The sequence below is a fragment of the Sorghum bicolor genome, chromosome 4 (assembly GCF_000003195.3).
Source record: "Sorghum bicolor cultivar BTx623 chromosome 4, Sorghum_bicolor_NCBIv3, whole genome shotgun sequence".
NCBI lineage: Eukaryota > Viridiplantae > Streptophyta > Magnoliopsida > Poales > Poaceae > Sorghum > Sorghum bicolor.
This window is the reverse complement of record NC_012873.2, coordinates 61,190,000-61,211,745: the sequence shown is the minus strand read 5'-3', so window position 1 is coordinate 61,211,745 and position 21,746 is coordinate 61,190,000. Positions and strand designations below refer to the sequence as shown.

General features: G+C 44.5%; 5 protein-coding genes across 11 annotated transcripts; 1 reads left to right on the top strand and 4 right to left on the bottom strand.

Annotated features, from left to right (window-relative positions):
- LOC8073861 (ornithine carbamoyltransferase, chloroplastic) lies at nucleotides 359–3,708 on the top strand. The gene is made up of 5 exons (XM_002454377.2): nucleotides 359–839; nucleotides 1,568–1,902; nucleotides 2,534–2,665; nucleotides 2,754–3,029; nucleotides 3,320–3,708. The coding sequence occupies exons 1-5, from the start codon at nucleotides 644–646 to the stop codon at nucleotides 3,500–3,502; spliced, it is 1,122 nt and encodes a 373-aa protein (XP_002454422.1). The 5' UTR covers nucleotides 359–643; the 3' UTR covers nucleotides 3,503–3,708.
- On the bottom strand, nucleotides 4,151–8,782 carry LOC110434899 (soluble inorganic pyrophosphatase). Of its 3 annotated transcripts, none has more exons than XM_021459795.1 (9): nucleotides 8,422–8,782; nucleotides 6,533–6,625; nucleotides 6,305–6,333; nucleotides 5,776–5,841; nucleotides 5,326–5,433; nucleotides 5,185–5,250; nucleotides 4,833–4,953; nucleotides 4,650–4,731; nucleotides 4,151–4,514 (listed from the first exon to the last, which is right to left on the bottom strand). In XM_021459795.1, exons 2-9 carry the CDS (start codon nucleotides 6,621–6,623, stop codon nucleotides 4,472–4,474), a joined length of 606 nt encoding a protein of 201 aa, XP_021315470.1. In that variant the 5' UTR covers nucleotides 6,624–6,625; nucleotides 8,422–8,782; the 3' UTR covers nucleotides 4,151–4,471. The 3 variants fall into 3 exon arrangements, with proteins under 3 accessions (XP_021315470.1, XP_021315471.1, XP_021315468.1); XM_021459796.1 differs by lacking the exon at nucleotides 8,422–8,782 and adding an exon at nucleotides 7,923–8,298; XM_021459793.1 differs by lacking the exon at nucleotides 8,422–8,782 and adding an exon at nucleotides 7,671–7,895.
- Nucleotides 11,368–16,594, bottom strand: LOC8073860 (replication factor C subunit 3). Of its 4 annotated transcripts, none has more exons than XM_021459268.1 (13): nucleotides 16,457–16,585; nucleotides 15,861–15,911; nucleotides 14,350–15,595; nucleotides 13,880–13,990; nucleotides 13,763–13,795; nucleotides 13,402–13,570; nucleotides 13,132–13,313; nucleotides 12,692–12,828; nucleotides 12,486–12,581; nucleotides 12,238–12,307; nucleotides 12,016–12,090; nucleotides 11,878–11,923; nucleotides 11,368–11,642 (listed from the first exon to the last, which is right to left on the bottom strand). In XM_021459268.1, the coding sequence occupies exons 3-13, from the start codon at nucleotides 15,574–15,576 to the stop codon at nucleotides 11,566–11,568; spliced, it is 2,223 nt and encodes a 740-aa protein (XP_021314943.1). In that variant the 5' UTR covers nucleotides 15,577–15,595; nucleotides 15,861–15,911; nucleotides 16,457–16,585; the 3' UTR covers nucleotides 11,368–11,565. The 4 variants fall into 4 exon arrangements, with proteins under 4 accessions (XP_021314943.1, XP_021314944.1, XP_021314941.1 ...); XM_021459269.1 differs by having other exon boundaries at nucleotides 15,861–15,896; nucleotides 16,457–16,551; XM_021459266.1 differs by lacking the exon at nucleotides 15,861–15,911 and having other exon boundaries at nucleotides 16,457–16,594.
- Nucleotides 16,559–19,307, bottom strand: LOC8073160 (probable pinoresinol-lariciresinol reductase 3). 2 transcript variants are annotated; one of them, XM_021459271.1, is made up of 5 exons: nucleotides 18,939–19,307; nucleotides 18,722–18,856; nucleotides 18,011–18,248; nucleotides 17,692–17,895; nucleotides 16,559–16,685 (listed from the first exon to the last, which is right to left on the bottom strand). In XM_021459271.1, the coding sequence occupies exons 1-5, from the start codon at nucleotides 19,257–19,259 to the stop codon at nucleotides 16,657–16,659; spliced, it is 927 nt and encodes a 308-aa protein (XP_021314946.1). In that variant the 5' UTR covers nucleotides 19,260–19,307; the 3' UTR covers nucleotides 16,559–16,656. The 2 variants fall into 2 exon arrangements, with proteins under 2 accessions (XP_021314946.1, XP_002452681.2); XM_002452636.2 differs by lacking the exon at nucleotides 16,559–16,685 and adding an exon at nucleotides 16,984–17,259 and having other exon boundaries at nucleotides 18,939–19,300.
- Nucleotides 19,460–21,446, bottom strand: LOC110434678 (pheophytinase, chloroplastic). The gene is made up of 6 exons (XM_021459272.1): nucleotides 21,260–21,446; nucleotides 21,052–21,165; nucleotides 20,838–20,976; nucleotides 20,507–20,677; nucleotides 20,139–20,391; nucleotides 19,460–20,028 (listed from the first exon to the last, which is right to left on the bottom strand). The coding sequence occupies exons 1-6, from the start codon at nucleotides 21,348–21,350 to the stop codon at nucleotides 19,648–19,650; spliced, it is 1,149 nt and encodes a 382-aa protein (XP_021314947.1). The 5' UTR covers nucleotides 21,351–21,446; the 3' UTR covers nucleotides 19,460–19,647.

The window sequence follows — 21,746 nt, the reverse complement described above, 5'->3', positions numbered from 1 at the left end:
TGTAAACCTACATCTTAAATTTTTAATATAGTTTTATATTAAAATATATATTTATATACTTCTTAATATGAATAATATGAATGAATATAATAAGTGAGAAAGAGGGAGAGCATACACCGTCAGGACAGAAAAAAACTTAGGCCCTGGCCCGGAACGGCGTAGAATAATTCCTGTTTTGTACAAATTTGTGAACGGATTGTACAGGCAGGAATCGTTCCCGTAAAAACGAACGGGGCCTTACCGATGATAGGGCGCGGATCAACGATGACCTGGGCGACTCCGTGTTCTTAATGGGCCAAGGCCTAGCCCGTTAAGGACTTAAGAGGTGGAGCGCGTGGGAGCATGGAGAGCTCGCAGTCGTTGGATGGAGCGGACGGTGAAGATTAGCTGACTGCAGAAGGCAGTCGTCGCCGCCTCGCCTATCCAGTCGAGGTCTCGAGGATGCCCGCGCCTGCGCCGCCGCCGCGTCTGCTTACTTTGTCGCGGAGATAGGGGAGAAGGAGCAAGTGAGATTGACGGGGAACTCGAGTATCGCCCTAAGTACAAGCCGGTCCAATCAGACTAGGTTCTGCCTCCGCGCTCGCACTCCCGCACCCATCCGCCTCACTGCCACCGCGCCCCAGTCACACGCGCGCCACTCGCGATGACGCCGGCGGCGGCGATCTCCGGCTCCAGCGGCCACCTCGTCGTCTCCTCCCCCTGCCTCAGGCAGCCGCTCCCGCCATCTCCGCGCACCGCTCGCCCAATCGCGGCCAACGCCGCCTCGCCCGTGGCCCGCCGCGGGGTCGCGGCCGCCGCCGTGTCCAGCCCCGCTGTGTCGGCCGCCGCGGGGAAGGATGGTTAGTTATTCTAACGCCGCATTGAAGCAATCTGATTCGTTGCTGGGTTGGGGCTGGTTGGTATCGAGGGTTCTGCTGAGGGGTATGGCTGTTTGTCTGTGGTCTCGGTATGGCTGTTTCTCTGTGGTCTCGGTGTGGTTTTGGGATTCGATGATGAACTAGAATAGAAGTAAAAATGCTGTGAGATGCGATAAACTATAAGCTGAGCTGCGATGGTTGGTTGATTTCGTTGATTTGGGACAGTCATCAAATGTGATCAAGTCCTTTTGTTTGTAGCCAACTCTGGGTGCTCATCTGGGTGTAGGTTGTTTACTTGTTAGTACCTCTTAAAATTCAGCTGTATTTTCCTCTTTGAACTAGAAAAGTTTCCCATGCCAAATTTCAGGCTCGTTTCTATAATTCTGTTCTGGTGAAGTGTAGCCACTAGACCAATTAGGAACGCTTATTTTGAGTGAGATATACATGTGATATGTGAACTACTAAACCTTTCATTTTTCTTGAATTTCAAATTTATCAGCACTTGTGAATTCCGCATTGTGTAATTTGATTTTCTTAGCTTCACCATTGAGCTATTCCAGCTTTTTGATGTGTAGAACATCAAATGCACTCAATTCTGACTTTTATTTGTTTCTAAATGTTTTAGGCATATCGATGTGAGCTTTCATTCTATAGGAAGTACTGTGTCAGGCTTAGCAAACTTTCTATCTAACTCTAGCAATTTCTTGCAGCCAAACAGGCTCCTAAGGATTTCCTTCATATCAATGATTTTGACAAGGATACAATAATGAATATCCTTAATCGAGCGATTGAGGTTAAGGCAGCGATAAAGTCTGGGGACAGGAGCTTCCAACCGTTCAAAGGGAAATCAATGGCGATGATTTTTGCCAAGCCATCAATGAGGACCCGTGTTTCATTTGAGACGGGATTCTTCTTACTTGGCGGGCATGCTATTTATTTGGGTCCAGATGATATCCAGATGGGCAAGCGTGAGGAGACTCGTGATGTTGCTCGAGTACTTTCTGGCTATAATGACATCATTATGGCTAGGGTCTTTGCTCACCAGGTATGGTCATGAGTTGCATGATTAAGATTTCTTTTTGTGGTATTTTTACCAACATAACCAACAAGGAGACATAATCTGGATCATTTCTTTTTACATATTTGATCTGTCTTCTCCATGCTGCTTATGCACAACAATTAGATATGTACCTCAAAGCAACAAGTACATAGTCGTCAGTTAAAGTAAAATTTTGCCAGTCAGAATTATATCTATTAATATAAAATACCAACTTCGATTTAGTATAGATTTAATTGAAACGGTAAGTTTGTTTAATTCTAACTAATAATATAAGAGCCAACATGGGTCCTGGTATGTATATGGATGCATTGTGGTTTTGAACTGATATCATTATCTTGGCAGTTTTCTTCTGTGGTTTCTTTGTCTGTTTGTGTCCTTTGATAATTATGTATCAAACTTGTTCCGTCTGATGTAGACAAATAAGTGATATTTTGGGTTGATCTCTTGCTTTGAGATCATCTTTGTTTAGTTGCCTTTGTTACTCAGATACTTTATCTGCATAATTGACCGTTGTCGTTTGTCCTTATTGTATTGTTCTTGAGGTAGTTCCACTCAATGCTGATTCCTTTTTGTTTCCATCCAAGCACTATCTCCTAACTTCATATGGTTTTTGCAGGATATTCTGGACTTGGCAAATTATGCACCTGTACCTGTCATAAATGGTCTCACTGACTATAACCATCCATGCCAGATAATGGCTGATGCACTTACTATGCTTGAGCACATTGGTCGTATTGAAAACACCAAGGTAGATCATCATACCACTGAAGTAATTGCATGTGCTCTATGTGTCTAATTTTGAGCTGGGTTGTGACCAATTGTCTTCAATTGTGTAGGTTGTCTATGTTGGAGATGGGAACAACATTGTGCACTCATGGCTTCTATTGGCTGCTGTACTTCCTTTTCACTTTGTATGTGCTTGTCCCAAGGGATTTGAGCCTGATGCGAAGACAGTGGAGATCGCTAGGAGTGCTGGAATCAGTAAGATTGAAATAACAAACGATCCCAGGGAAGCAGTTAAGGGAGCAGATGTTGTGTATACAGATGTTTGGGCCAGCATGGGCCAAAAGGAAGAAGCTGATTATAGAAAACAGAAGTTTCAGGGATTCACGGTTTGTCTGTTTTTCACACTTTCTAGAATTTTTGTGTCTTACTGGACTCCAACTACATATACTTTGCATAAGCCCATGAAGCGAAACTAGAGAAATAATCATTTATGTTCCAACCTTCATATGGTTCAAGATACTAGTTTTTATCTCAATCATAATTGTGGTGTTCAAGTGACAGTGAAACTGTACAAGCAACTGTTGTGCAATGCCGCAATGTCTTATTTCATTGTTTTTGCTCAGTAATGACAGCTTGGCTCTCAGCTAACACTTTTGCTTTTTACCCTATATTGCAGGTCGATGAAGCCCTGATGGAGATTGCTGGCTCCCAAGCCTACCTTATGCACTGTTTGCCTGCTGAGAGAGGAGTGGAGGTGACAGACGGTGCCATCGAGGCTCCCAACTCAATCGTGTTCCCCCAGGCTGAAAACAGAATGCACGCTCAGAATGCCATCATGCTCCACGTGCTCGGTGCTTAACTCCCCTATTGCACACCAGTGTCACACTTTTCTTAAATTCTTAGGCATCGCTGAGGGATTGAGGTTGTTTGGCTTTAGGGCATATATGAAAGCTTAATTCAGACGAACTGTTTGGTAATGTGATGACTGTTCTTCAGGGAGGAGTTTGTTGTACTGTAAAAGTTTGGTAATAAAAAATAAACTTCTGTGCTAGTTTCGCTTGCAAATCATGCCAGTTCTAAGGGCACGTTTCGTTTGCAAATCATATCAGTTTTAAGGGCACGTTTGGCTGAGACCATGGATCAGTTTTGCCTGGCTCCACTGGTCCATCCTTGTCTGTCCCACTGCACCCTGCCTTTGCTTTTGCTGCATCTGATTGGAGTCCTCTAAAGTTTCTTGGAAAAAGGCGGGCATCCTGCGTCCTCCCATCCTGGGCAGCTGCTACTTCCACAGAAACAAGGGGAACTCAACCAAACGGTGTATTTCTGCGATCGCTCTGGCTAGTAGGCAGAAGCCATGACTGAACTGAAGCATTTTCTCGCCAACTAATAGCTATATTCGGCACAAGCACAAGTTATGCCAAATAGTGCCTCAGAGTCATAACAGTAATGCTTCAGATGAGTCCTAGGCATCTCTTGAACACGCACCAAAAGATAAGATATACTAAGCTCACGGTAAATAGGATGCATCTCAGAATAAGAAATGAAGTACAGCAAATGGGCATTTATGTAACAGTAATCCAGGCATCCAGCAATCGTTCTGTCAAAGTGCTGGTTTGACTTGACCACAAAGATTTCAGGGCCAAGTGCCTTGATTTGACATGACATATAATGGAAAGAGAAGCCACTGCCGATTGTTTCAACGTGAACAAAAGGTAATATCCCCCTTGGTCATGATTCCAGTTCGTGCGTGTTAACATATGTCGTACTACGGTACTCTCGATGAGCTGTTGAGAAAATGATGTAGCATCCACAATCAAGCAGCTGGAAATCACTTCCTCAGGCTTTCAATGATGTATGAGCCATACAGGTCCCTGCAGTATAACATCCAAACTGGTTTAGTGAGCTCTATTTTGATAACACACAAATTTGTCCTGTACAGAATAGGATCAAAGCAAGCTAGTATAGAGTAGTAACATATATGCCAGAGTATGTGGAAGAAAACTCACATCGAGTACTTGATTGCGTTGATGGCATCTTTTGCTGGGAGGAACTCATTCACTGCAACCTCTTTGTTTTCATTCTTCTTATCTGTCAACACAACAGAAATATACCGAAGACTCTAGTTACTGCATTTGATGATCTGTAGTGTAACACTAGGGACAAGCTGTGGATACAGTTTAAGAACATACAATCTTCAAAAAAGCGGCGGATCTCTTGAAGGCGATGCGGGGGGAGGTCCGTGATGTCCGTGTAGTGACGGAATTCAGGGTCATCAGCACAGACTGCTATAATCTTATCATCTTTCTCGCCCTAGTGATGTTGAACAACAATTAAATAAGATGCAAGGATTCAGCCTTGGCCCTTGGGGTAGAACTAAATTTACAAGGAGAACTGTTATATTCTATAGAAAGGTCTTATGGTGGCTCGGTCAGAACTGACACATCAAGTGATATCAAAATTACATGGAAGAACACAGCGCAGTAGCCCATAGCCAAAGGTAGAACAGAGCAAACATTATGCGATCAAGTGGAGAGACTAGACCTGATCGATCATAGGCATGAGCCCAATAGCACGAGCTCGCAGGAAACACCCAGGGACAACTTGTTCCTTCCAGAAAGAGCTCGCAATGTTAGAGTAAAGCTGATAATGGAAGGCTATGGAAACGCTACATACATTAAATACCTGCATCAGTATGAGGACGTCCATGGGGTCACTATCCTCACAGAGTGTGCGTGGAATGAAACCATAGTTATGTGGGTAAACAACAGAGGAATAAAGGACACGGTCCACCTGTAACAAGTAACCTCTGATTACCTACTGCCAAGGTGAAAAAAAAACAAGATGTAGCAAGCAAGCCCACCTCAATCCTAGGTGTTACTAACGGTCACGGAAATATTGTTAATAACACATTATTAAGACATGTCCTTTTTATTCCTTTGATTTGAAATAAAGATTGCATTTTGTATGGAGCTGTGCCAATTGCCTCTTGGCTTAGGCACATTCATCAACTAGAATTCAGCAATGCTGTCCCCTTTCCAATAGGGAGTATATGGTGCATATAATTACTAAGTGATTTGAAATTAAGAAATACCGAAATAAAATCAATGTGCTGAACATGAAATAGGACCTCACCTTGATCAGACCAGATGCCTTGTCCAACTCATACTTAACCTTGCTGCCTCTAGGAATCTCAACCACCTGACAATTGAAAAAAAAAAATGCAAATGTAAACTTACTTTATAGGAATCAAGCAAGTACATGATAAGATAGGTTTGAGAATTGAGATATGCTTTATTTCAGCATCACAGCTGAAGACAGGTAAATAAAGGAGTCCAGGCTGCAGGAAAAAAAAATATATCTAGTGTCTACTAGACGACTAGTATGTGTATAGCTGGTTTATACACATATATATCCACTAGACATATATTCATATCACAGCCAAAATGATGTGCAAATCCAAAAACCATGAGAATGTTGTCCCACAAGTTTCAATAGACCTAATATATGTAGGGAGGTTATAAAATGTGGAGTCCACAACTGCTAACCAGGCCAAGTTTAATGTAAGTATGAAGATAAAAGCTTTAAATTGCTATCCATCAGTAAGATCAGAATTCAGAACACCAACCATATTTGTAAATTTACTAGTAAACGGTAAACTTACACAATTGAACACTTCAGGAGCCCCTGGTCCTGCATTTGAAAGTGTACATGGTAAGGCAAATACAAAACAGCAAATCACTTATAGAGCAGAGCAGAGCACTAGTGCATTTTGATATTCTTACACCATGAGGGAATCAGGGAATGGGAAGGTGACAATATCATAGTATATGAAACAAGCATAGCAAAATGATAGGAATATATTCTTGACAAGGGAAGAAGTGTTTAGTACCTATCTCCAAATCATGCCATGGGTGAGCAGCAACATGTTTCTGGGACATGGAAGAAAGGATACGCTCATTGAGAACACCAGGTCCAGCCATGGCTATGATTTAAAAAAAACATTAATTCAACAATTCTATAATTCAAGGACCATAAGAGGCAAGTTAAATAGTTTGTGCCACTTAGTAGAGTATGTGCTCAAACAATAGGTAAGCAAATCAAATAATAACGGCTCTGATCTGTTGAGATCGCAGCTGCAGCTGCAAAGGGCCAGCCAGCCAGCAGCAATAGCAAATTGAAACTGGAAGTGGCAAAGCTGCAACTGCAGCTCTACTTCCAATCACGCTGAACCTCATTATCCTTTCTATATGCAACTTCACCCATCTCAAATATTCGGTCTAGCTCACTATCCCTGATCTTAGCATAATTCCCGAATTTCCAGAGCAAGGATTGCTTCAATCTGTATTGCCTGTTTAAAATCAACATGCAATGCCTGAGAAGACTTCTGCAACCAACTTACACAATTCTACACTAAAAATACTAGCACCATATCCATGACCTCACAGCTAAGTGACTACTGACTAGCTGAACAAAGCTGTTATTGGTTTCTCGCTCTGTTGTCATGTCCAGGGAGAAACAAAATCTGATCAGAAACTGAATAACTTTTGCAGCCATGGACAGTCAACAAATTGAAAACGCAGAAAAGTTCTTTCTTCTGAGTAACTTCAAAGCCATACCGAAGCAGAAAAAAGGCAAATGGAAAGTGGCCTTCTACGTTACTGCAAACAGCACAAAGAAAGAGGCCAATAAACAATACCAAGTGAAATTAATGTATGTGTGGGATTGCCAAAGGGCGCGATTAGATTAGCCCATAGTGCAGCTTTTCTATGCAAGCTCCCAGCAGCCGTCAGAAGGATCGAAATAAATTAATCGAAACTAGCATGATCTTAGTCAAGGAGACTCCTTAATCAAGACATACGAAGAGATGACATCAGTACCCTACAACTCCGCACTAGACAAGATGAAGAACCTAGTCCTGATTCCTGAACAATTGCAGCACCACATTTTACAAAATTAGAAACCAACACAAGTGCAGTGCTAGTACAAACAAACACATGCTCGCAAGTACTGAATAATCGCAGCACCACCTTTTACAAACATGGAGTAGAAGCCGATGGGAAACAAAACAATTGTTATCACAAACAGAGGATGGAGAGAGTGCCAACGAGGTTGCAGTGCTGCTACATGTTTATAGCAAACGCAGCATGCATAACAAGAAAGGGACGCTCGAAAAGGGAAGGGAAGGAAAGCCACACAAAGAGAAAATAATGATCCTATCCAGATCAAATCGAAGCAGATCCAGAAAAACAAAACTCGATCGCCAGGCGTTTCCCCCCTACCACGGATAAAGTGGGGAACGAAAATGTTGATGCCGTCCTTGTAATAGTACCACTGGTAGTAAAGACTATTAGCACTTAAGAACACCAAAGTTATTTTAGGCAAAATAATTATAAAAAAATGCACCAGAAAAAGGACAAGAGAAAACACACGAAACCTACCCCAAAACGTACGAAAAACGAGGGAAAAACAAAGAGAAACGGTCGCAAACTAAACCACCAGCATCTGATCTGATCACCAAATACATCACCAACAGATGAAGCATGCACAGGAAAGCGAAACGAAGAAGCACCAAAGCCAAGCGAAGGACCCAATGGGGGCGTATGCGCATCGGCAGGAAATAAAAAGCACACGACCGCGCCTCAGGGCAGAGGCAAGAGACGAAGAAAATGCTATCGTACAGCACGACGCCCCCGAGAAAAACCACCGCCATCAGAAGGTGAGAGAAGCACGAGCAAGCGACGGATCGGAGGGAAACAGGAGGGGCCCCTCGCCACTCACCGGAGGCGATCGGAAGGTCCCGTCCCTCCGTAGCGAGGAGAGGCGACAGGCGAGTGCGGAGGTGGCGGAGCGACGGCCTCGAGTTCGCTGCTGCTGTCCACCGTCCGGGGCTGGCTCGATATTTCCGGGCTTCCAGGCCGCAGCAGCCTTCTTCGCTTTTTGCTGACGGGTGGGCCCTGGCGTCCCCTGGACTCCCTGTTCCGAGCCGTCCAATGACCGGGCGCCGGGGACGTGGGCGCCTGGGCGGCGGCGATCGTGCCACGCGAGGGATAACGCTTCGGTGGAAGCGGGGTGGAGTGGAAGCTGAGGGGGGGAGGGGGAGGCGCGCGCGCACCGGCACGGCGGCACCGCATCTGATTCCCGTCCCACGCCACGCCGGGGAAAGAATATACTTGGGAATCGGGCGCCCGCCGTGGGTACACCTCGTCCACCGTGGGCGTGGACTGGAGAGTGGAGACTGGAGACGCCGACGTCCGTCCGTACAGGTACAGTCGCGGGTTCCATTTCGGGGGCTTGGAGCCTTCTAGGAGGGGCCCGGTGGGAACCCGGGCCTGGGCGAGCTGCCTCCAACTGGTGCCACCCCACACAGAACTGGCACACGCCACAGGCCATGTCGTTTCCGTCTCACCACTCGGACAAGCCCACGAGACTATCTCCAATAGAGCAAATCCAGACCTATTTCACCATTTGCATCACGTATAGTGAAAAATAAAGTAACTATCTTCAACAGCATAGGTATAAGGCAATCCATACCCAAATTGAGTGGTGCATAGTGTGTTTGGAGCTAAAAATCACTCTCCAATAGAACATGCAAACACAACACCCATTTTGCGTTGCGGCGGATGCGGAAGGCAAATATATGTCTTCTCTCACTCTCTCCGCTCCGACCCCAGCCACGATCGGTCCTCTCCTCTCCAACTCCTGCTCCTCCTAGCTCCTTCCTACCCGATTGCATCTCCATGACTGGAGCAGACCGACCACCACGAATGGAGCCAGCTCGCCCGCTGGTCCTGTGGCTCGGAGGCGGGGAAGGCCACTGGGCGACGGATCTAGTGCGGCCCGATGCGGCGGACGCGGAGGACGGTGACGACGATGGTGGTGAGTGGCGCGAGGTTGGTGGGGTCCGAGTTGAGCCTGGAGACTGAGGAGAAGGAGCTTCTCCACGGCGGCAGCCATGGCGGCCAGGAGGACGAGCTTGCCTGCGGCGTGCCTTGGGGCTGGGGCAGGTGCTGGGGAAGAGGAACTCCGGCCAGGGGCGTCGAGGAGCAGGCCATGGGCTGGGGTGGGTGCTGGGGAAAAACTCCGGCCAGGGGCAAGCCCACGGCGAGCGGCCGGACCAAGAAGAGGAGCAGCGTGCGGTAGTTTTTCGGGTAGCTATTGGAGAAAGGAAGTTTTGGGTGAGTTATTGTTTTACTGTGCGTGACCTATATGGTAGAATGGGTGTCTATTTTGGGTCTCCATTATTGGAGATAGTCTAAAATTGGTGAACTTCAACAGCGAAGGCAAACACACAGAGGCCCTAAGCAGTCAATCCGCCCCCTCTCCACCGAGCTCCGCCACCAAGCTCCCCACCAAGCGCCGGCCCACCCCCTCCCAGCCGAGCTCCGCCGTGAGCTCCCCGCTGAGCGCCGGGTCTACCCCTCCCCATCGAGCGTTGAGCCACCCACGGGCGAATCTAGCAACGTCGGCTCGCCTCGCCGTCATTGGACTCGTCTAGCCGAGCGCTGTCCATGGGCTCGCCTGGCCGCGCCTTGCTAACGCCCACGGTCCTGCCTCGACGTCGTCGTCCGTGGTCGCCAGACCTCCGCGTGCTCCCGCTGTCGGAGTGGGGGTGGGAGAAGAGGAAGGAGAGGGAGGAGGACCCAGCGCCGGAGATTTGCGTCGTGCATAGAGGTGGTGCATATTTGCCTTCTGCTTAGCCTCGTACGCAAAATACGTGTTGTGTTTGCATTTTCTGTTGGAGTATGATTTAAGGACACACGTATTACTTTTTGCTTGGCCTCGTACGCAAAATACGTTGTGTTTACATTCTCTATTGAAACGTGATTTGAGGACATGAAACACGGTAGACGATGGATTTTGCGGTTTGGATAGGGCTTTGCCTACTTTATTGCAGAAGTGTATGTACCGTCCGTCACATCGAATATTTGGACACATACATGGAGTATTAAATATAGATTATTTACGAAACTAAAAACACAGCTTAAGAATAATTTGTGAGACGAATCTTTTAAGTCTAATTAGTCTGTGATTGGACAATAATTTTCAAATAAGACAAAATGCTATAGTACCTATTAAACTTTACTAACCCCAACCAAACACACCCTAATACCTCCAATCAAAAGGGTTATTATACGTCCGCTTCCATGCTTTATTACTACTCCCTCCATTCTAAATTATAAGTCATTCCAAGAATCTTAGAGAGTCAAAGAATTTTCACGTTTGACCAAAATTATAGAGAGAAATACTAAGATTTTTAACGTAAAGTGAGTATACTATGAAAATATAATTAAGAAAGAATCTAATTATATTTTGTTGGTATCATAATAATTATTATTTTATCATATAAATTTGGTCAAACTTAGAAAAGTTTGACTCTCAAAGATTCTTGAAATGACTTACAATTTGAGATGAAGGGAGTACTTTGCAACAAGACATTGCCAACACAGAAGGTATACTGGTATGGACATTTATTCGGCTGTACACCCGGACGATGCAAAAAGATTTTAGATTTCGCTAATGTATCACTTTCGTTTGTTTGTGACCAATATTGTCCAATCATGGACTAACTAGATCAAAAGATTTGTCTCGCGATTTACAGTTCAACTGTGCAATTAGTTTTTATTTTCGTCTATATTTAATGCTTCATGTATGTGCCAAAAGATTCGATGTGACAGAGAATCTTGAACACTTTTTGGTTTTTGGGTGAACTAAACAAGGCCCCAGTAGCAGCATATATGTACCCACTCGTATAGACATTTATTCGGCTGGACACCCAGTAGCAGCATATGTACCATACAACGAAAAAAAAAAAGATGAACTATAACAGTTGAAGTTGACACATAAGGTCAATATATAAAACAGAGTAACCACACCACAGGGATTTACACGGCCGAACCGCATGAGGACATGCTCTACCAATTCTCACGGCGCCACCTCACGAATCTTGGGCTCATGTGACAGGCTTTTCCGGTGGATGCTCATGAACTTGGCAACAAATTCTGAACAAGGGAAAAAGATACTTTAGGGAATTCCCGTGATTGGCAAAGCCAATGGAAGACGACACATAAATGCACTGACAATATGCCTTCTCCGATAGCAACTCAAATGAAAGGTGGATTCATAAGCGAGTCTAATCACTTGCCACCAACCGATAATTCCCCGTGAAAGGTGCCCGAAATACAAAAGCAAACTTTCTACAAGCACTAGTTATTGGAATGCAGGAAAAGAAATTACCTTCCAATTTAAGCAGAGCACTTGCACCGACAGGCAACCTCTTATCCTGAAATTTATTACTCTCTTGTATTGTTAAAATAGCTCACCAGGGAAGTCAGAAGTGCATGCTAAACTGGATGGTGCGAAAACCAAACTCACATAGTACGCATGCCAATAATAGACTTCCCTCTTCACGCCAGTATGAATTCCCTTCAGGAAGAGTTCTACGAGCTTCTGCAAGAGATTCGAGAATGAAGTTCATATGCAAGTTATCTCAGTTGAGATAGTAGTATCCCTGAAGCACAGAATAAATAAATAAAGAATAACAATAATTTACCTGGAGTAACAACAATAAATAAATATCTAGTTTGCATAATTTACCTGGAGTATTAGTTTAGGAGGTACAAATTCCACCAAGAGCTTTTGGAGCTTGCCTCGTGCAAGAAATAACCTACACAATTTTTTTCCATCTATTATGCAAATAGACTAGTAGGATGCAATCACACAAACTGTCGCACATAAAGACAGATAATAAGTCACCAAACAATATATTCATCTTAGCCTCCCAATCAACAAAAGGATAATATGAGCACTCAACAGTTACAATTCTTCTAATTTTACAGTCAGACCTTTTAGGAGCAGGATCATCCAAAATTTCTGCTGCAAGTTCCTCCAGAACCTGCTCCCATCCTAGTGGTATAGCTTGTCCATCGATGAAGGGATAACTGGGTAAATTTAAAGGGAAACAAAAACAAAAATCAGATACTAGTGAAATATGATGTCGATTGATAGGAAATTATGAACCTTTTATGCTAGAGGGACACTATGATCATACTTGTTGCCTTTACATGCCTCCAGAGCCAATATAGCCTCCCTCAAGTTCTTCCTGGATTGATTTACAATGGTAGTAGCAAAACTTGCAGGAAGATCAAAACTCTCTTTTTTTGATATATAGGTAAGGATATCTACCACCTGACAGAAATATTAAAACGTTATTAAGTGGTTCGACGGGCTCGGGGGTTTTCAAGGTCGTCTTCTTCTTATTTGGAATGCTGTGGGGGCAGTCTTAACCTCTTCAGGTCGAGTTTTTATTTATGTTCAATGCGCTACTTATCTAGAATGAGTTTTCCCATGCATAAATTACATGTAAGTCATGTCAAATGAAAGTAACATACTAATAAAGCTGAATAATTATCTCATGTCTTATGAATTCCAGATTTATAGTTGATCAAAGCTAACATATAAGTCCTGGCTTATTACTAAAATGAAACTCACCTCACGTGTACTGGGCACGCCAATTGAAATAATCTTGCAACGACTCTTTATAGAATCTAGGAGATTAGATTCATCCTGGCAAGTCATTATTATCTTGCATGCATCAGAGGAGGAATCGATTATCCATTTTATCAGACGCTGGTTATTTTCGCTGACTTTATCAACATCATAGAGAACAATTACTGGAACCAAAAAAAACATGTTATTAATGATTCAAATGAAATGGCATGTCAAGGAACAATGTTGCAGAATTGCAGAGAGTGATTATACCTTTAAAGCTCTTTCTCACCATTGGCTCAGTGATTTTACACTTATCAGACATTTCATTTGCTAGAGTCATCAAAGCATATCTAGCGTTCTTGGATTGAAACCTCATGTGGAGTTCCACATGGTTACTGCTGGATGAAACTGGGACGAGAATAGGCATAGATACGGACTCCTGCAGCATTATGGAAACCTTTGCTCACTTGAACTCAAGAAACATAACTACTTTATGTCATGCTCTTTTTAAAAGATTAATGTTGACTGGTAAGAATTAATGGAAAAACTTCAGAGACAATTTCCCGTGTCAACTATTGGTACATTGTCCTAAAAGTAAAAGGTAGCGATAAGCATTAATGACAGAACAGACCTGGCCATTGCAGCTCTTCAAATAATGAGAGACCTGGAAAAGTCGAAACACTTGATGAAATCTGTGCTGAGTATATATATTAACAGAAATTTTCATATTTGGTATTTAAGTATGTACATTCAGAGAGGAATCGCCAAAAATTTCGGTGAGGACAGCTCTGCACAAAGATCTCTTTCCTGATCCCGGAGGTCCTTTGAAAATAATATGTGGGCAGAATTCCATGGATACCTGTCACAACAGAATACTTAATGTTTAGAAGACAAGAGCACCAATTTTGAACACTATGATAAAAATGGAAGGTAGGACAAACCGAAATAATTTCACTCATTGCGCCGTGAAAATGTCAGAAACAGACGATAAAATACTTTGTTAAAGCAAGGCAACAACTATAAGTTTATAATCATTGTTCGCCTGATAGCCTAAAAGACTGTTTTCCCCTATTTAATGGACCTTTTACAACATGATCGACCACCATTTACTGTTTAAACAGGAAAGGATGACCGACTGTCTACTGTTTAGCATTTATGAAAACACAGTTCATAATAGATAAAAACACACTTAGCTAGGGAAGAAGTCAGAAAGGTTACCGATTGTTTAAGCTGCTGAACTTGCTCCCTGTGGCAAGTAAATCCATTTAAATTTCGTGGACAATATTTATCAGCCCACAAAAGTCTAATCTTCTCAACGACAAGTGCCTTCTGAATGAAACTTGATTCAGATTCATCATTTTTTTTGTTGTTCGATGTTCTTGATTTCCGACATGCCTTCCCTGTCATACATGGAAGCCACGCATCATTTTGCACCTTGGTGGATGTTAATTTCATGACGCCTCCAACTAGTTTCCCAGTGATTTCACTAAACTTTCCACTCTCCCCACTTAATCTGCCATTGCTATATGGGCTACTCGAAGTGGTGGTGCTGCTTATCTGGTAGTGGCGACCAGTAGCATAATTGGATTTTGTAGTTGTGCGTGAAACACCTGTCCGAGCTGAAACAAATTGTGATGGCTGGCCCAAATTACTTTGAGTAACAGTGCCATCATTCTTAGCATGGGCATTTGAGTCAGAGGTAAATGATTGGTCAATGTTGGTATGCTTTGTTGATGTTTTCTGAAGTGGAGCCCTGCAATCACGGGAGAAGAAGATATCACCTGTAGGTACCGACTCTGTGCTCGTAAAAGCATACTCATTATATCTGGAATTAGGTAACTTGCCATTTGCAATCAACTCATTGATCTCCTGGGAACAATTTTCTGCATGTGAATCTTCTTCTATATTATCAGCAACTTCTCTTTCTGGATGTGTTGAGACAGGGTTACTGCCAGGAAATGCAGGAGCTCTAGCAGGATGTTCCTTCTCTTGTGGCCGTAGTTTCGGTGTAGAAATTGAACGATTGCGGGAAAACCTTGCCTTAATTGATGATCTATTAAAGCTTTCCATAGAAGAACGGAATCTGGGAGGCGTCCGGCTGCTCTTCTTACGTGATTCATTCTTCACAGCCGCAAATGGAGAAGGATGGCGCCTTTGTTCTGTGACCCTTGGAGGAGTACGACTGTATCTCAAGTTTGAAGTTTTCTCAGCATGATAATCTCTTGTCTGGTTAGGAGATATGTTTTGCCTCCTAGTACCAACTTGGTCATTCCTACCACGATCTTTAGGAAGACGATTCTTCTCTGATGTCAATGCTCCATCATTCCAAGGGCTTTCATGCCACTCAGTTTCTGTGTCTGAAGGTTCATAGCCACTTTTGTGCTTTGTGGAAGCATCATTGCGAGAATGCCTATTATGCCCCGAGTAGTTCTGTGCAGATAGCATACTTGATTACTTGAAATCCCTGTGATTCACAAAATATGCAATATTGTAATGTCAAGAAAATAAAAGGTATAACCAAATTCAAGTTCAAAATGCTGGCATAGTTAAATTAGTAAGGAAAAACAAGATTTATCATGGGCTACGCTTCTAGAAGTATAAGCAAATCCAAATTCACATTTTGGTTCATTTCAGATTAATGATAAAACTATTGAATAATTATTTTCTTTTAATTGCAAAATGACTAAAATCTGAATTACGAAATATAACATACTTGTTGTAAACCTTACCCATAAGCTTCATGGTATTCATGAATAACACATAAGCTGCAACAGGTGGCCCTTTTATGTGATCAATCAAACAAATGAGATGTTCAAGAGAAAATCAGGATGGAAAGAAAGGAATAAAACCAGCAAATCATCACGACAATTTATGTGAACTAGCTGAAGATTCTGAAACTTGTGCAGAACAAGAAACAGGCTCCCATATAGGTAAACTACTCCAGATTTCAAATGAGACATGCCCAAACAATCTACATGCGAAAACAGAGATGGTGGGATTTAACTGTGCTATTCACCAAGGAGGGTGTCTTACAAAAAGCACAAATTATGCTTATAGTTTGTGTCCGGATTTGAAGTAAATGACCTACTACTTTCTAAGTTCGGATAGCATGTTAGTGTATATGCATATGTTACAGTTTTTATGGATGATGGATTAGCACGTATCTTAGCTATTGTGACAAAAATGTACAGAACATAAAGTATACTGAATCAAAATCAAAGCATCATTCCTTTCTATTCTTAAGATCAAAACTCAGGCTAAGGAAACATGTGGTGCAAATCTTCATCAATTCTATGAATCAAAGATGAACCAGAAAAGTAGTTACCTCAAGGAAAGAGAACATGGCATTCTTCAAACACCCACAGTTGCAGAGCCAAATGAAGGACAAAGCAAGAGTTATAAGGAGACAGCTAAGAAGGAAGACAAGAAAAAACACATCCTTTCTGTCCGCCTGTTGGCATTTTTGTCCTCTTCTAGAAGAAACCAAAGGAGCGAGGAAGAAGTCATTCTTCCCCATTACCTAAGTCACTTATTCCAAAAATCGTCATATATTCCTAGGAACATAAAACATATATTTAAAGGAGACAGCTTATGTAGGATCAACCAGCTGTAAAATATTGTGGTATGACTTCTTCCTAACATTGATCTACTCTTTCTCACCATTTTATCATTCTGTGATCCTTACAAAACTTCGGTAAGGAAAGTTCAAGATGCCTACTAAATTGTCAGAGAGTTTTTATTTGTTTACGATTTGTCTGTTGCTTGGATATGGGCCCATTACTGATTTATGCATGACCTAAGATCACATCGTATATGCAGGATAAAAAATTGTCCGATCATCACCACATTCACTTGTCAGATCAAACAAAGATGGACAGGTATCCATCACTCTCCTTTTAATACTCCATTTGACACAAAAAAGGCATTGTTTATGACTTACAAGAAAGATATACATCGACCAAATATTCTAAACTAGAGTATCCAAGTACTCGTTCACTGTTGTATAATTTACATGGGGATATAGTTGAGTTCCTTCAGTTGACAAGTCAAATTCAAAAAATGTGTGGTCACCCTTAACAAATGCTGAATATATGAAAATTAGATCCATCTTCAAGGGAAATGGAGCATCTGCGATGAGGAGAAAGAAAGAATGAGAGTACATGACTTATGCATGAAACAAACATCTTTCAGAAAATGATTTGCAAATTGCAACTATTAAAAGAGATGTTTCACAGTTTCTTCATATTTTCATCAACTATGTTCTTAGTAGACATAGCAGCAAACTTCTACTCCATGATCAAATCTACTTGCAGCTATTTAGGTGAAGGTATAAAAAACTGAAAAAGATTGACTAAATTACAAAGTATCAGTAAATCACATATCAGAAAACAGCATCGGTAACTTCATCAAACTTGGAATACATCAAATTTTACGACAGTATCTTAAAGCTTAAATTGAAAAGGAATTGATTAAATTTCAAGAAAATACACTGGACAGCAGGGCTTTAACAAAAGCAACACAAATATAATAAACACCTCATCTTTAGCAGTTTCAACTTACCATGGATTTCTTTAAGAAGTTGCTCTTCTGTTACATAGAATCTTTTCAGGGATTTCTTGATTTTTGTCTCCCAGAGGTCAGCCAATTCATTCATTGAGCAGACGTTTCCTGGAGGCCTCAGATATAACGTCTTGTTTAATGTCCTGGGATCCTCTATGGTGCAAATTGTAAATTTAGCAACATCATTCTCTTTAACAAAAACACCTGCAAAGAAATGTTCTTCCCTGAGGTAACGAAATATACATGTAGAATAATATTTTATACTTTCAGATAAATTCAGATATAAGACTAAAAGAATAGAGAAGCATTACTATCAGACCTTTAGTATTTCCTTCACCGAATATTTTGATTTCATCTCTAGGAGGAGCATCTAGGCCAGGTTGCACCAGTGAAGGAAGCAAATAGCGCATAAAGAAGTTGCAGCATATGTAGGTATGAGGAATGCCTTCACTCTCTATTGAATGGCGGATTTCAATTTTCTTCTCATAGAAGCCATAATCCATGTCACAAATTTGAACCTTTGTTGGATCTGCTCCAAATTCTGCTGGAATAAATCTCTGCATGAAATCACTGCAAAGTCAGAAGCAACGCAACAACGGCTATCCTAAATTTTCTGGTGGACAAAGTCAGAAAAAGGTTATGAAATAAAAAATGGCCATCCTAAAACATGTCATCAGAAACTACTTCCTCCTTTTCAAAACGTGCTCCCTCCATTTCAAAATGTAGGGTGTAGTAAGATTCAAAATAGCAAAGACTATATAAACTTGGACCATGAATTACTCAAAACATATGTATTTTTAGTGCACAAAAGGTACATCAATATATTCTTATTTCATTTGTCCTTAGTAAGAGATTGGTTTTGTAGTGACCAATAACATACTATAAGAAAAACTAATGGTCAAAGTATATCCTTAAAGACTTCCTCAAATCTTAATACACCTTATAAAAAGAAAAAGAGGGAGTAGGCTGTTTTAGTTTTGTTCTAAGTCAAACTTCTCTAGCTTTGACCAAGTTTATAGAACCAGCTCACCTTCACGCATCCAGCATCCTTTATAGCCCGAATCAGGGGCTTCTGCTCGAGCACCTGCTTCGTGGGCACCGCGCAGATGACAATGTCCACCTGACGCACCGCCTCGAGCAGGCTCGAGTAATCTTCCAGTGACCCCTAGGTCACAACGAACCGAAGCCCTTTAGTTAATTGAACCACGCTCTAGTGGAGCTGGAGATTAGGGGTGCCGCGCATTTACCTGGAGCAGAGTGGCGCCGGCGGCTACGAGCGGCTCGAGCAAGGGGGAGTCGGGGCGTGCGAAGTGGTGGGGCCGCACGAGCGCGAAGGTGAGGTGGCCCGCGGCGAGGCTGGCCCGAGCGATGCTTCCACCGAGGCGGCCGGTGGCGCCGACCACCAGGACCCGGCTCCTCGTCCTCGTCGCCTCCCTTGACATCGCCGTCGCCGCCCGCTCCGTTCGACGAGATCCCACGGCGCGATTGGCAACTGCTGCCAAGGAAACTCCGGAAGGCTGCGGCTGTGACCGAGTGTGTGTGGTTATCTCACGATCAAATACAATCATGAACCGTTGGTTCAATACCTCTCGCTGATCGGACGGCTTGGAGCGAAGTTTACGGTGTTGTTGGTGACAGGTGACTGAATGCTTAGCCAGGGAATTTATTATTATTTTATTGATGATTGTCATTTTATTGTTTCATTGATAATACACCGTTTAGCCATGTTTTTGTGAATTCCGAAGTAAATTGTTTTATGTGAAATCCATTTCTCTGAAATTAATTTTGATCAATCACTTGTCATTCGTCCGAGAACCCAACTCCTCAATTACTCGCACCATGGGAATCACCGTATTGTATGCTTTAACTAGTGTTATGCTACATTGGCACATGGCCACCAAATTGTATGCTTTGACTAGTGTATGTATGTACGCTAAGCCCCTGACGCCTGATCGATCAGACGGTCTGGAGGCTGGGCTCGGCCGGCTTGGCGCGGGCGTCGAGAGCCGCGAGCCACTCGAGCAGCGCCCGGTTGGCCTGCTCCGGCGCCTCGTCGTGCGGGCAGTGGCCGGCCTGCAGGTGCACGACGGCGGTGTCGGCGTAGAACTCCTGGATCCGCGCGGCCTTGGCCGGGCCGACCCACGGGTCCAGGTCCCCCCACAGCAGCAGCAGCGGGCACGACAGCTTCCCCAGCAGCCGGTCCAGCGTGTACCGGCTCTGGTTCGACATGAACCGCGACATCAGCCTGTAGTACACCTCGCCGGCGTTGGGGTCCGCCGCCGGCGCCGTGATGGAACCGACCAGGTAGTCGTCGACGTTGCTGGAGTCTATGTACACCTGCAGGTTTTTGCAGCGACAAGACGATCTCAGATGACGAACTTGGTATGCCAATATGGCATGGCAGCAGCCGATCGATGCGATTAGATATCCAGTTGAGTTATCGTTACGCTTTTCAAGACTTTCTCGACCCTGGCGGGCTGCTTGGACTGCCAGAAGAGGAACCCCAGCACCACCCGCTGGAAGGCCTCCTTGAGCGGCTTCACGATGAACCTGGACAGCGGGCTGCCCTCCTCCTCCTCGGCCGGTGCGGCGGCCGGCTTGTTGGGGTCGCCGAACTGGCCGGCAGAGTTGAGCAGCACGACGCCCCGGACCAGCTCCGGCACCTCGGTTGCCGTGAACAGCGTCGTGAAACCTCCCAAGCTGATGTATATATATATCAGTTGATTGTTTTAGTGTTGAAGGAAATGTTTCAGTCAGGCATGTACCGTCTGAATCCTGAAACTGAAATGCCATGTATCAGTTGACTGTTGCGTACCTGTTGCCTACGAGGACGGCAGGCTCCTTGACGATCTCCCGGAGGAAGTCGGAGACCTGCTCCATCCAGATGGTGGCCTCGTAGTCCACCAGCGCCTTCTCGCTCCACCCGAACCCCAGCAGGTCTATGGCGTACACCTTGTACTTCTTGGCCAGCTCAGGGATGTTGTACCTGAATTGATTGACAGTCACAGCACATCAATATTCAGTACCATGCATTGCTCTTGTTCCGCAGTGTCGCTGCTGGCAGTTCCAATGCTTCACGCCGGGCCAAACAATAACATTCAGACATCTAAACTTGTCTCAGCGGTCAGTGCCCATAATAACCAAACCTCCAGTGGAAGGCGGAAGCGCCGAAGCCGTGGATGAGCACAATGGGCTGCCCGGCGCCTTGCTCGACGTAGTGTATCCGGCGACCCCGCCACGTCCAGAAGTTGTACCCGTCCGCTTTGAACGGCAAAACCTCCAGCCCTGCACGCATGGTTCAGACTCGAGAGTGACACCCTTCCTCCTGGCTGAGGCGTGGAGCCCTGGTCAGATACATACCTTGAGCAGAGCCGTTGGCCGGGGCTGGAGAAGTTGCCATGGAGCAGGAGACGGCGAGCGCGATCCCGGCCTTGGTCACCAGCTCCCTCCTCTGCATCATCAAGAACCTGCCCCCTGCCAGCCAATGGCCCCGGCCACAAGGATCAGCCAATACAGTTGTTTAGAGCGTCAGTGCGTCACGGACCTGGTAGAGAACGAGGGCGCCCACCGTTCAGGCCGACCTGTGGGGAACCCGCGCCGTGGCACCGGCCGGAGCCGGAGGCGGCCGTCCGGAGGGCGGCCACGGACGCGACGGACATCGGGTAGGCAGGGCTTCTGGAGAGCGGCGGAAACGCTGGAACAGAGGACGGGGGCCAGGGGAACGCAAGTGAAGGCTCGCTAGTGTCTTTTTTTTTCCTTGGTGTGTGTGTGTGTGTGTGTGTGTGTGTGTAGTATAGGTTTGGGTCCGGGGATCGTGTGGTGCAGCGTGGCGCGGCGCGCGATCGGGTAGCCGTGGCCGCGCCTGGGCCAAAAGAGTTTGCGGGGGAGGCGAGGCGACGCGCCAACGACAGGTGCGGGGCGTGCGGCTCGGCCAAGGTTTTCTTCGCCTGGGCTGGGCGGCTGGCTGATGAAGCCGCGCTGCCGCGAAATATCTGCCGGTCTGCTGGCGCCTTGCGTCGGGCGCGTGTGAGAAAGCGAGAACGGGAACTGGGCTC

What these genes read in the sequence shown, in the direction of transcription:
- LOC8073861 (XM_002454377.2), top strand. Translation starts at nt 644, where the DNA reads ATGACGCCGGCGGCGGCGATCTCCGGCTCCAGCGGCCACCTCGTCGTC. An exon ending in CTAGGGTCTTTGCTCACCAG is followed by an intron (nt 1,903 to 2,533) that starts GTATGGTCATGA and finishes TGGTTTTTGCAG; the next exon opens with GATATTCTGGACTTGGCAAA. An exon ending in GTCGTATTGAAAACACCAAG is followed by an intron (nt 2,666 to 2,753) that starts GTAGATCATCAT and finishes TCAATTGTGTAG; the next exon opens with GTTGTCTATGTTGGAGATGG.
- LOC110434899 (XM_021459793.1), bottom strand. An exon ending in AGGCATCTGGTCTGATCAAG is followed by an intron (nt 5,434 to 5,775) that starts GTGAGGTCCTAT and finishes TACTTGTTACAG; the next exon opens with GTGGACCGTGTCCTTTATTC. An exon ending in TCATGCCTATGATCGATCAG is followed by an intron (nt 4,954 to 5,184) that starts GTCTAGTCTCTC and finishes CAACATCACTAG; the next exon opens with GGCGAGAAAGATGATAAGAT.
- LOC8073860 (XM_021459266.1), bottom strand. Translation starts at nt 15,576, where the DNA reads ATGCTATCTGCACAGAACTACTCGGGGCATAATAGGCATTCTCGCAAT. An exon ending in GGTGAGAAAGAGCTTTAAAG is followed by an intron (nt 13,314 to 13,401) that starts GTATAATCACTC and finishes TTTTGGTTCCAG; the next exon opens with TAATTGTTCTCTATGATGTT. An exon ending in TGCTCTGCTTAAATTGGAAG is followed by an intron (nt 11,643 to 11,877) that starts GTAATTTCTTTT and finishes TCCCTTGTTCAG; the next exon opens with AATTTGTTGCCAAGTTCATG.
- LOC8073160 (XM_002452636.2), bottom strand. Translation starts at nt 19,259, where the DNA reads ATGATTGTATTTGATCGTGAGATAACCACACACACTCGGTCACAGCCG. An exon ending in CGGTGAAGGAAATACTAAAG is followed by an intron (nt 17,896 to 18,010) that starts GTCTGATAGTAA and finishes ATTTCTTTGCAG; the next exon opens with GTGTTTTTGTTAAAGAGAAT. An exon ending in ACTTCTTAAAGAAATCCATG is followed by an intron (nt 17,260 to 17,691) that starts GTAAGTTGAAAC and finishes TCCTCATCGCAG; the next exon opens with ATGCTCCATTTCCCTTGAAG.
- LOC110434678 (XM_021459272.1), bottom strand. Translation starts at nt 21,350, where the DNA reads ATGTCCGTCGCGTCCGTGGCCGCCCTCCGGACGGCCGCCTCCGGCTCC. An exon ending in GGCCAACGGCTCTGCTCAAG is followed by an intron (nt 20,977 to 21,051) that starts GTATGTATCTGA and finishes CCATGCGTGCAG; the next exon opens with GGCTGGAGGTTTTGCCGTTC. An exon ending in GCTTCCGCCTTCCACTGGAG is followed by an intron (nt 20,678 to 20,837) that starts GTTTGGTTATTA and finishes CAATCAATTCAG; the next exon opens with GTACAACATCCCTGAGCTGG.